We start from the raw sequence: 12,937 nt of genomic DNA, 5'->3' as shown, positions 1-12,937 counted from the left end.
TATTCTGACTTTTTGCAGACATTTCAAAATATTATAGTTTTCAGTGCTGCCCTTTCAAAAGGCTAGATTTGACCTAAAAAAAAGCTAAATTGCCAACACTTATGTTTAAATTGCCTTATATTACCTAGTTCAGTTTTTGTTTATATTCTTAGTTTAGATTTTGAATATACTATTACCGCAGCAAAAGCTAGTTAGCTAAAATTGCATTGCCGAAACAGTGGAGCACTCCGGAGTACTTAGTTTTTAAAGTTTAGAACCCTTGTGTGCACATAATAAAACAAAAAAGTTGACTTATCAAAAAACAAACATACATATAAAACATTATGGTATAAGCTTCCACATTTATGTACTAACATATACATATTATGTATTTTTGTATTTAATATTTTTTAAAACAACTGTTTTATAATTACAATCTAGTGTGGTGTACATATGTGGTATAGGAATATGTATCTACATACGTATGTACATATGTATGTACATTTAATTTTGTACCCTGTACTCATTGAAAATGGATAAAATGGATTTGCATAAATTTATGGAAAAGGTAGAAGGAAAAAAAAGTATATCCGAACATAAAGTGTGTTGACATATATGTACATATGTTTGTTCGGCATCAATGAATTGACCTAGCCAAGTCCGTCCCGGCTTGTCCGATTTTCTATAAATGCGTTGTGCTCAGAGCATATTTTGGAGCCTAATAGCTAGGGATATTCAAGTTGGTGTGTGGATTCGCGCAAAGTCCCCGCTTCCTAAAAATTAAAATCGCGCTTCTCCTAATGTTGGGCTAAGACTGCTGCATTTTTGTGCAGCACTCGGAGTGCGTGCTTAAGAATGTTTGATTTGTGAATGTTTGTGCATATGTATAGAAGGAAGTTCGAAAATTTGGGACCGGATTCTTGACGCTGAATACGGGGTATATGCAAGTCGGGCATTTCCGACTAGGGGACATAACTGGGTTTCCTTCTTATTTTTGTAATATACATACATTTATTTGGACTCATTTGCATTTATATACACTTATATAAGAATTTTATTTGTCTAGGAAATCCAACAATTAGAAACATTGTGCAAGCAGCTGTACGAAGCAACCGATGCGAGCGTACGCGCTGATGCTGAAAAGAGACTTGTGTCTTTCGTCAATAGCCAGGACGCCTTATCCAAGTGTCAGCTATTATTAGATCGAGCTGACTCCAGCTACGCACAACTACTTGCCGCATCTACCCTTACAAAACTTATACAGGGGATAACTCTTGGACAACGCATTGATATTCGCAGCTATGCCCTGAACTACTTGGCAACCAGACTTAATTTGCAGCACTTTGTAGTCCAAGCGCTTGTAACACTTCTAGCTAAAATCACAAAATATGGGTGGTTTGATTCATACAAGGGCGAATTTATATTCCAAAACATACTTGAGGACGTGAAAAAGTTCTTACAGGTATGTAAATACTTAAAATATTTGCATCAAGATTTTTATTCTAATATTTTCTATGTTTAGGGTTCAGTTGAGCATTGTACGATCGGCGTGCAAATCCTTTCACAGCTGGTATCAGAAATGAATTCAATTGTGGAATTAGATGCTAACTTATCATTTTCAAAAAATCGAAAGATAGCTACATCTTACCGAGATCAGCAACTGTATGATACTTTTCTACTTTCCTGCTCTCTTTTGATTAATGCACGAGACAACAGGAAGAATTTAAATTTTTTGGACGAATCGCAACAGGCGTAAGTTAATGTAAACTTTCAGACGTTATGTAAGTCTGGTCTAGTGGTCGGGTCATCGGGTTAGACACGGCCAAAATTCGAAATTATAACTCGAAAATTTTGAGAAGTGTATGTTTATTTTACTAATAAGAAATTAAATGCTATCATACACAGTGGTTCCCAGCCTATAGGGTTATGACAGTCTAGAACCTTTTAAAAGTTAAATACAATAATAATGGTTTTATATACATCGTCTGAGGTCTAATAAACATAGTTTTATAAAAATTAAATGAAGAATAGTTACGCCAAAAACATGACATTTTCAACCCATTTGATAAAAATTAGACACGCATTTTTATACCCCGAATCCATTTTGATTGGGTATAATGCTATAGGAGGACCTACGTAAGACCACTAACAAAACTACATATGTTGTTAGTGGTTAGACCTACGTATGTGTGAACTCGTCGATCTCGAAAAGCATAAAAGTCTTCTAGTCGGGTATTTCCGACTAGTACTGTTATATATATTTGTTTTATACTTGGCGATATAGCCAGCGCCTGCCTGCTTGTGCAAACTAGTTACCAGGTTTTAAAGATTCACGCTAAACAAGTATTTCAAAACTTTTCGTTATATTCACCATATATATCTCCATATTTTTTTTAAAAGCATAGCGTACATCTTCATAGTTAATTCTTTACAATGTTATACAAGTGCATTGTTTAAATCTATTGTAAAATTGATACTTGCGCTTACTGCTTTCTGCAGATCGAGACCTTAAAAATATGAAATAGATTGGATGGAATAAACTCTAATTGGATTTCCACCAGCAGTAAAAATTCGGGTATTGTTGCCCTACTACTTCACGTGTGATGTAATTGTAATTGATTCAAGGTCGTACACCCTTTTCTGTAACACACTGATAATTTTAACCATCAGTTGGTGTAACTAGGCAGTTCGGTTTAAGTTCTGGTAAGATACTGGCTTATTCTTACGAAACCTAGGTCTAATATACTAACAGGTGTCTTATTTTAGGTCTGCTGTCACTGCATTTTCGCCATTTTTTTTTTTAATTTATTTTGTGTTGCAATAAGAGGGTTCAGGGTATTCCCTTGTCCGGAGCTCCCGATTAGAACTTCTTTCTTGTTTGATCATAAGTACTTGATCATTGGTGTGGTTGCTGAGTAGAAGCATAGCAAGTGGTGCGGTCAGCTGCGAGTTCGAACCCTGCCGAAGGAAATTTTTTTTTAATTTAGTTTGTGTTGGAATAAGAGGGTTCAGGAGGGTATTCCCTAGTCGGGAGCTCCCGACTAGAACCTCTTACTTGTTTGTCATGTGCCTGTTTGCCGCTTTGGTAACTGATCTTGTGGAAATTACATTCTATAATTCAATCTTAACCACTTTTCGTTTGTTGTCCTTTCCGCTATCGTACACCACTCTTGTGTATGCTTTCTTTGCTTTCTCCATATTTCCTTGGTTCATATACTCTCTTAAGAAATTATTATAACCTTTCTTAAGCTGTGTCTCCTCAGATATGGTTGTAGTTTGCGACCCACCATCACTTAGTGCCCGTTTTTTTCGTTTTCCCAGGTATTTGATTTTAAGATGATACATGCTGATGCTGATAGCTCGTGCCTTTCAGCCATGCATGTGTTCACACTTTTGCTTCTTTCCAAGTGAAGCATTGTGTGATGCGATTTTTTGTATTCTGCACATACAACTTCACTCGTGCACCTCTTGGCACTTCAATGTTTTAAGCACTTGTTCATGCCTCTAAATTTAAAGTATTGTAATGCATAGTGCCCTGCTACTTTGCTGATTGGGCAATTGGGCAACGAAAAGTTTCTATTGGGTTTTGGTTTCGTCTCCCCATCCTTCGATGGGCCTATAGCATTCAACCTTTGCTCTAAGTACTCCATTACATTGGACAAATTTTTGAACTTCTTTTGTTCTTTTCACATAATTTTCATATGATTGCAAAGTTTCTCTATAAAACTTGCAAATAATCATGTGTGCAAAAATGACATCAACGTCTTCTGTTAAGACCGTTTTCAATTTTATGAAATGAAATCCATTAATTGAATCAATAAATCCTTTAGTGTGCTCTACTGAATCACTGTTTAGTACTGGCAACTCTATGAGACTATTTAATTGTTCGGAAAATATCTTCAGTTTGTTTTCATTAGGCTTGGTTAATAATTCAACATTAAATAATTAAATTTGAGAACTAGGCACAAATCCTCTCGTGATTGAAGCAACTCTGCAAATAACTCGACAAAGAGATTCCACTCTTTGGAATCCCCTTAAAAGGTTGTTACCTGCATTTCCGGGAGTATTGGTAGCTCCTCTGTTTCTTATTGGAAACCCTTGTTTTTTGTTTGACAACTTACTTTGCTAGCTCTTCAACCGTGTTCTGTACGTCGAATTCTAGCGTTTAACCTTCCAATTGAAGATAATATCGCTTTGACATTCATTTTTTAACAACAATATTTATTTCTCTTTATTGTTTCCTCTAAAAATTTATTCTCAACCTGACTGTCGAGTCATCTGCCCTCTTCTCTCTTATTTATTTTATTTTGTTTGCATAAGTATTTTTATAAAATGATTTTTATTTTTAATTTTGACCTAAATGCACTGTATGTATATTAACAATGTATATTTTTTTGTTGTTATTGCGAGGCGATCTTGCCGCCGTTTTCGCATGGGTGCACTATAGGTCGCACTTTCATTTTAATTTTTATGTGTGTAACAAAATTATTTGTAATATAAAATTTTTTGAATTTCTTAACACGATGTTTTGCTTGGGACTCACGTTTGAAGCGCAGTTGAAGTGGGTAGTGGGAGGTGTAACTCTTGAAGAGTCTGCCCTCTGGGTGGACCTTGATCATCTTCAGCAGGATCGTGTCCATCTCCTTTGCAGTCTGGTCTTCTGGACCGCTCGTCATTTTTGGAGGCCTTGGGACAAGATTTTACCTAATGGTCGCCAATATGTTGGTTTCTCTGTACTTCGTGGCCTATTGACGATGGATGTAGGCGTCGTTTAGTTGCTTGGATCTCTTCTTGCTTTTCCGATGTCCCGCTTAGAATTTTTCCTTCTTTCTTTAAGAATTTTCCTGCTGGATGGGCTTTGATCCTCTTCTACAGGGCTCTGCCAATTCGGTCTTCTGGGCCGTTCGTCTTTTTGGAGTTTCAGAGTGTTGTTGCACTGCTCGAAACTTCTTTTTTTTCGGCGTCCCGCTGTTAGCGCACTGCTCAAAATTGTTCGGCGTGTCGTTGTTACTGCACTGCTCGTATTTCTTTCTTCGGCGTGCCGTTAGTACTGCACTGCACGAAATTTCGTTTTTCGGCGTGCTGTTAGTACTGCACTGTAAGTATTCAAATAAAAAATGTTTCCATTCCAGAATCTTCTCTTCGACCGATTGTTCCTAAGGCAATCGAGGATTATAGTAAAACTGTTGGCCGAGGTTGTAGAAATATTTTGATAATCAAAAATGTTCTATGCAGGAACCTTCTTTTAGACCGATTGTGCCTATAACAGCAATATGATATAGTGGTCCGACCCAGCCGGCTCCGACATACTGTACTGTCTGCAACCGAGAGACAGAGCTATATAATGTTTCAAGACGATAGCTTTAAACTGATATATTACTAGAAACATGCAGGCGGACATAGCTAAATCAACGCTGCTGTTGATGCAAACCTAAAATCTATCTGCTCTATGGGGTCCAAGATGTCTACAAGAGTTTAAAAACAATAAACTCGTTCCCTCATCATACGAGCAAACTAATTGCAATCGCCTCGTACCTTAATGTAATACTAACATTTGGACTATTTAAGGGAAAACACTGAACTAACAGCTACGTCACAGCCCAATTGCGATTGTGTTTAAAGAGTGTCAAAAAGACCCAGCGGACCAAACTGTAGCAAATGTTATCGCATACTGGTGAAGTGCCAGACTTTACCTGACAATACTCTCGCAATCGAATCGGGGAACCGATAGCAATATGATTTATATTTGTGGTAGTGAAAGTTTTATTTGGAATTGTTGCAAGAAATAGGGCTTGCGAGCCTTTGGTAGTTTTGCGAGTCTTTTTTTTTTTTGATGTTCCCAACGAGTCTGATCAAATATTTTCTGTGATACTTTTTTGATTGAAAAAAATTCAAATTCATTATAAAAAGTATTTTATGTAAACTGGTAGCAATATTAAAGTCTCTTAAAAATAGAATGATTAAATAATCATGAGGAAACTGTGCGATTTGTAAACAAATAGCAAAATTAATTCATTTAAACTGTTCTGCCTAAATTCTTCGAGGACTTCTCTTCTTTGAGACCTTCTTTGGTTTGGTGCATTTATTAATCAAAAAATTTCTGCTCCTTGACAATCAATTTTCGTCATCATCACATCCATTTTGTCTATGATTTGCCTAAAAAGGCAAATAAATTAAAAAACAAAAAAAAATGTGGCTTGCTTGAGGTCTGGGCTTGTAAAACCAATCAGTAAAACAATTTTATTCAATGGGGTTTTAAATACAATTTCCTTGAGTATTTGATGCAATTTAAGATAGGTCTGAAAATAGATAAATAGAAATGAATAAAATATATAAAAAATGTAAAATTATGTCAATATGAAATACCTGAAAGTCTGTTGACTATTTTTGTAGCTTACCCCACTTTCGCTGCGAAAAAAACCAAGTTATACAACGAACTCAATTTAAGGAGAGTAAGTGTTGTAATACACAAAATTAAATATATTGATTTGATATTTTTTCAATATTATGAAGCACTACGTTCGAGTTGAAATTAAAGAGAATATGCCTACAAAGGTGGAGTTTAGTAGAAAAGAAAAAACTGGTTCTAGGTTAAAAATCGGCTATGCAACATTTTATTTTCAATTTTAATAATATTATACAATGTATATATGTTCCCATCCTTTACGAAAAAAAACTATCGCGATCTTTAAGATAAAAATACCAGTGTTTATATAAACTTTTACCGTTGGATCCATTAAAATTTAAAGGTTTTTCTTTGAGGACGACTTTTAAAATACTGAATTCTACAGTTCTACTGTATAATTGGTGCGAGGAGTAGTTCGACTTGTTCACCATTTTTATTTAGATGCCTCAGAAAGTGTGAGAGCGCAATGCTAAAGATTTCGTTTTCATTCTCAATTTTCAAAAAATCAAGCTGCATAGTGTAGCATTTTGTTGTATAGCGTGACTCATCTTAGTGTTTATATTGTCTTTGCACTGGGGCTCGAAAGATTGCAAACGTATCATCTTGCAGATTATTTTGCAAAACAGGACTAAGCCTCGCAAGCAAAGTGAGAAGTTAATGGATCTCTCCTCTCTGGTTAAAAGTATACCTTCGTGGAGCTACATAGCTATACATCTGGGACAGCGATGTCGGACGGTAAAAACCATTAACTTTGTTATGGCAACCTGTACACCAAGTTCGCAGACGCAAAGAATATGGCACTTAAATCAAGTAAACCGTCTTTCAAGAAACTAGCAACTAAGCCATTTGTTGCGTTTAGGAGTCATCCCTGAATATGCGATATATATTTTGTGCTCATTTTGGAAATCTACCTCCGACTATGCGACATAGTGAGACCAAACGTCTATGTTATGTTTGAACTGCCACTTCCTCATCTACTGTACCCGCCAAGAATCCGTTTAAACCCATAGTGCAATATTGTCACTCAATTTCTGCTTAATACACCCACCCCCCTTGTAATCTGCTCGATTTACCCATTCGCCATTTAAAGCTTATTATTCTTATCGATTTCGGCGCGTGCCAATTATGTAATTATGAAATAATGTGTAATTTCACTGCAACTTCACGTGCCGTATGTGGTACGATTACTCGGCATATAATATAAGAGTGGTTAAATATAATTGATAACATATTAATATGAAAAATGTTGCTTATTCAAAATACGACTAATAGCTAATTCTACAGCTAATCAAAAAATTTAATACCTCAAAATTTGTTTACCCGGGGTTGACCTTTTTATATATTGAAAGTGTAATATATATTCTTGGTCGTCTTTTCCTCAGTCCATCTGTCTGTCCGTCTGACATCATTTATGAATGTAAACCCTTCCAACTACTACATTATTTGACACAATAGGAACATTGAAATAATAAAAGGACACTTTTTTATATTGTCTCCCCAGCGGGCCGACACTCGAGCGTTTAGCGAGAGTCTCGCAAAGTTGCAGTGAGATCTTTGCGATAAAAATTCAAGTACAAAAGAGAAAATGGTGTATTGTTTTTGTTTCAATTTTTAAAAGCCGACGATATGATAAAGCCGACGCGAAATTTCTCGTACTCGTGCTTAGAAAGTGCAACATCGTCGCAGAGTGATAATGACACGGCGTTCGGATACAGTATTTATTTTTTTTTCTTGTGTATGTATTTTTTAGTGGTTGAAAAATTCAATTGTTCTCCTTTTTATTATTCGCCAAAGCGTGCAGACACGTAGATAGATCTTAGTAAAACTATATGCACGTAGTTTACCTTGTCGTCACAAATTCGGGTTTAGTGGCTTTAGCGGGAGGCAAAGGTCATATGTAAGGTGAATCGGCACTCCCCAACTTATCTTAATAATAAACTGATGTATTTAATAAAATGTGTACCAAGAGAATTTAATAGAGAGGTAAGATATTTAGATAATCTCAATATATTTAATGCCACAGAGTTTCGTACCTTTTTATCATATACTGGACCCTTTGTCTTCAAAGACATTACAGATTCAAGTTTATGTCACACAAAACTCTCTTGCATCCAGTTTGATAAATAAATATTTAGCAATGTTTACATTCAATTTCCATTGCACTAAACATTTAAGCCGAGAGAACAAAAAAGCTAAAAATAGAATTTGCTCTCAGCTTCGGCTCTATGAGGGCTGTGCAAGCAATTATGTTTGTATGCGTGTGAATATACATACATAACAGCATACATAACGGCCATTATAATTATAATGGGGTCATAACTAAATATGACATCGAGTCGACTTGTAATGTAATTCTATTTTTTAGCACTCTTTTTTTAATTGGAGAGTAAAATAATATTAATTTAATTTAAAGAAATTATGTAAATATTTGCATCGACTTAGAAATACATATTTTCTGCGGAGCCAACTTCAGTACACAAAATGCATTCATATATCAACATAAATTTGGGATAGGTCATGATCTGCGTAAGAAAACTAACAAAATTAATTTCTTGCCAGCTAAAGCCAGAGCAACTTTAAAGATCTTATGCATGTATAATTCACGCATACAATGAAAGGTGCACGCACGCTATTGGCTGAGACAAGAACTTTTCTCGAGCATACACTGTCCAAAAAGAAAAGTGAAACCAATCTATGTGTGCTATTTTCTTAACATAGTTATTGCGCAAGAAGCGCCTTGTGTAAAAATTAAATAAGTTCTTAAATTTTCCTGTAAAATCAATCGTTTATATCTAGGGTAATATATTATTTAAATAAAGCATGCATTTCATGGATAAAGTACAAGCACTTTGCGTCGATCGTAAGTTCTAAACTTTTCGCTCAATGTACTTCGAAAACAAAGCGACGCAAAGCAGCATCGACCAGCTTTGCTGAAGGCAGGCTGGCGACTAACTTCGTAGCTAGTGTCAGCATCAGCAAGCCGCGACTTCGGCATTCGTTCGCCTGGTCTTTGGAGAACGAACAACCAGTCGGCTGGCATGCCGTACGAAGCCTCAAAGGCCAGGCTAGAAATTTTGCGTCGCATTCAAATGTATGGGCGTTACTCATCTTAGTGTTTATATTGTCTCTGCCCAGTGTCTCAATCATACGTGCCTCAAGAATAAAACGCTTTTAAATAAATCTCTTCTCCAGTTAATTGAACGCAATAACATAATAAGCGTTTTAGATATCCAACGATTGAATTTCGTCTAGAATTGAATTCTTAATTGACGACCGATATCTGATTAATGTTAAAATAGAATGGATGCACGTCAGTACGTGTACCACTAAACTTGATCACTTGCAAAGTGGGGAATGCAAGTGTTTCTATTTAGCTGCAGAAGCAGGGCAACATTTCATCCAAGTCTATACCTTCTTATCCTTACATGTTTTGCAAAGTCCCCAAAAGCTTGTGAATGAAAGCTATTTGCACTTAAGAAAATTTACTGTTTTGGAAGAGAGTTATATTTCGAAGAGATTTTTGTTGTTGGCTCGGTAAGCATTTTTGAAAAAAATCGTCTCGTACCTTGATGATATTTGGATTTTTGCCAAAAAAATAAATAAATAAAAAATTAAAATAGCAACACGTAAAATAACTCCTATGCTTATACCCTGAACCCATTTAAAATGGGTATAAGGGTATATTGTATTTGTGCAAAATCCAAATGTGTGTAACAGGCAGAAGGAAGTATCTCCGACCCCATAAAGTATATATATTCTTGATCAGCATCAATAGCCGAGTCGATCTAGCCATGTCCGTTTGTCTGTCCGTCCGTCCGTATGTATGAACGCAAGGATCTCAGAACCTTTATGAGCTAGAGACGTGAAATTTTAGATGTAAGTGCTCCTAGTGCCCGCGCAGATCGAGTTTGTTTCCCATAATCGATAACTTACTCCCTTTCCAAGTAATCGATAAAAATCGATATCGATATCCTGTTTTTTGGGCTATTTTGGTATAGCTGCAACTGTTTGTAAAACACAGAAGGAAGCATCTCCGACCCCATAAGGTATATATATTCTTGATCAGCATCAACAGCCGAGTCGATCTAGCCATGTCCGTCTGTCTGTCCGTCCGTCCGTATGTATGAACGCAAGGATCTCAGAACCTATAAGAGCTAGAGACTTGATAATTTAGATGTAGGTGCTCCTAATGCCCGCGCAGATCGTGTTTGTTTCCGATAATCGATAACATACTCCCTTTCCAAGCAATCGATACAAATCGATATCGATATCCTGTTGTTTGGGCAATTTTGGTATAGCTGCAACTGTATGTAAAACACAGAAGGAAGCATCTCCGACCCCATAAGATATATATATTCTTGATCAGCATCAACAGCCGAATCGATCTAGCCATGTCCGTCTGTCTGTCCGTCCGTCCGTGTGTATGAACGCAAGGATCTCAGAACCTATAAGAGCTAGAGACTTGAAAATTTAGATGTAGGTGCTCCTAGTTCCCGCGCAGATCGAGTTTGTTTCCGATAATCGATAACTTACTCCGTTTCCAAGCAATCGATCAAATTCGATATCGACATCCTGTTTTTTTTTAGCAAATTGGGTAAATAATAAGAGCTAGAGCCACCAAACATGATATGTTGCTTCTAGAATATTATAGATATTTCAAGTATCTTTCATTTCATACCTATCGCCACCTCCCCGCTACCACCCCAGAGCTATAAATCAAGTAAATAACCCAACTTTTATTGCCAACAAATTTAAACCACTATTTAAGTGCAATTGACTTTTTCAGAATACACAAATATTCTATGGCACAATAAGATATACTGTAGAAAATTTCATAAAGATCGGTTAAGAAAAACCAAAGTTATATGCAACTGCGCAATCGAATGGGGCGGCAGCTTTAAGAATATCTGTATACATGTACACACACACTTTCATATGCGTCTGCTTCGCATTCTAACAGCATGGTAATTGCATCTTTTTTTTTTTTTTGCTGGTGTGGCTGTTGAGTGGAGTCGACAGCAAGTATTGCGGTCAGTTGAGAGTTCGAGCCCTGCCAAGGGAACTTTTTTTTATTAATTTATTTGGTGTTGGAATAAGAGGGTTCAGGGTATCCCCTAGTCGGGAGCTCCCGACTAGAACCTCTTACTTGTTCCTTGTTCGTCTGGACACCTGGACGGACGGACGATATGAGAGGCGGACATTGCCAGATAGATTCTATGAATATTTGTAAATACTTGATTCAGAGTATAAATTTATTTGAAAGATACTATAGACTGCCAAAACTAGGATATGAAGAAAAGACGTACAATCTACCTGCATATGTCCCCAAATCATTATAATAATAAAATCATACTGCGGCCATAGCTATAAATAAAGTTAATAACCCAACTTCTATTGCCCACTAATTTAAACAACAGTTTTAATATAATCTTCTTTTTTAGAATACATAAATATTTTATGGTGCAACATGTTGTTGAAAACTTCATGAAGATAGGTTTTTGTTTTGTTTTTCGGTATTTTGACTGCGCACGTGTTTGCGACGCACATTCGAAGAATTTCTGTATACATGGTATACATGCACACACACACATTCATGCGCGTCTGCTTCGTATTCATCAACAGCATTATAATTGCGCTTGTATTGTTTTCTGTGCTACTATTTTAATTGGTTTTTTTTCTCACTAAGACTCAATTATTGGTGTGGCTGTTGAGTGGAGCCAGTGGCAAGTGGGTTTGTCTGTCGCGAGTTCAAGACCCATCGGGGAAACTATTTATTTTTTGTGGCTGGTGTGGTTGTTGAGTTGAGACGGCGGCAAGTAGTGCGGTTAGTTGCGAGATTGAACCCTGCAAAGGGTACTTATTTTTTAAATGTATCTTTGTTACTACTAAAGCAAAAGAGCACGTAGCGCGAGCTAATTTGGTGTTAGAATAAGAGGGTTCAGGGTAGTAGGGTATCACTATCTCCTAGTCGGTAACTTCCGACTAGAACCTCTTACTTGTTTTTGACTTTTAGCATTTAGGACATCTTCGCATGTATTCTTTTATATGACGCGTCATATTTTGCCAATAGTTGTTACCTTTCATTTTCGGTAGCGTTTTAATCATGCCTGTATGACCTGAGTTGTTGTATACAGTATAGCTTCTATTTCTTTTTGGGTCACCGCCTTGAGTAGCATTATTATTTACGTACGTCGTTTTTGATAACGTCATATACATACGTTAAGCTGAGAAGCTTTATTAAGTTTTTGCGTTAGCAAATTTCCTTTTTCTTTTCTTGCGCAGGATTTATTGTCTACTTTGTTGTCTTGTAGTGACTTTCAAATCATTTGTGTTAGTATATTTTATTTGATGGTTATTCTATTCTAGATAACGCATCTGCAATAAAATTATCTTTCCCTTAAGATATTCTACAGCAAACTCATACTATTCCAAATCTTATCTAATTCTAGTTAGTTTTACCAAAGACAATATAAACACTAAGATGAGTAACGCCCATACATTTGAATGCGACGCAAAATTTTTAGCCTGGCCTTTCATCTGGCTGGTTGTTCG

The 12,937-nt window shown here is 36.3% G+C and overlaps 1 protein-coding gene across 50 annotated transcripts in view; it reads left to right on the top strand.

The window, feature by feature from the left end:
• Positions 1-475: 475 nt before the first annotated feature.
• Positions 476-12,937, top strand: part of Ranbp16 (Ran-binding protein 16) — a 230,827-nt gene continuing 218,365 nt past the window's right edge. For 36 of the 50 annotated variants that reach the window (XR_011417215.1, XR_011417207.1, XR_011417203.1 and 33 more), the window contains exons 1-3: positions 480-547; positions 1,046-1,441; positions 1,502-1,731. Coding sequence is in view for 6 of the 50 variants with exons in the window: in XM_032433193.2 (XP_032289084.1) it covers positions 512-547; positions 1,046-1,441; positions 1,502-1,731 (662 nt within the window). In the remaining 44 variants the exon portion in view is untranslated. Of the gene's footprint in view, positions 548-1,045; positions 1,442-1,501; positions 1,732-12,937 lie in introns of all 50 variants that reach the window. The other 14 variants (XR_011417223.1, XR_011417219.1, XR_011417222.1 and 11 more) reach the window with 4 other exon arrangements.

The sequence above is a fragment of the Drosophila virilis genome, unplaced genomic scaffold, assembly GCF_030788295.1.
Source record: "Drosophila virilis strain 15010-1051.87 unplaced genomic scaffold, Dvir_AGI_RSII-ME tig00001479, whole genome shotgun sequence".
Taxonomy (NCBI): Eukaryota; Metazoa; Arthropoda; class Insecta; order Diptera; family Drosophilidae; genus Drosophila; species Drosophila virilis.
Note: the sequence above shows the minus strand (reverse complement) of the source record. Positions and strands in the feature narration are given on the sequence as shown.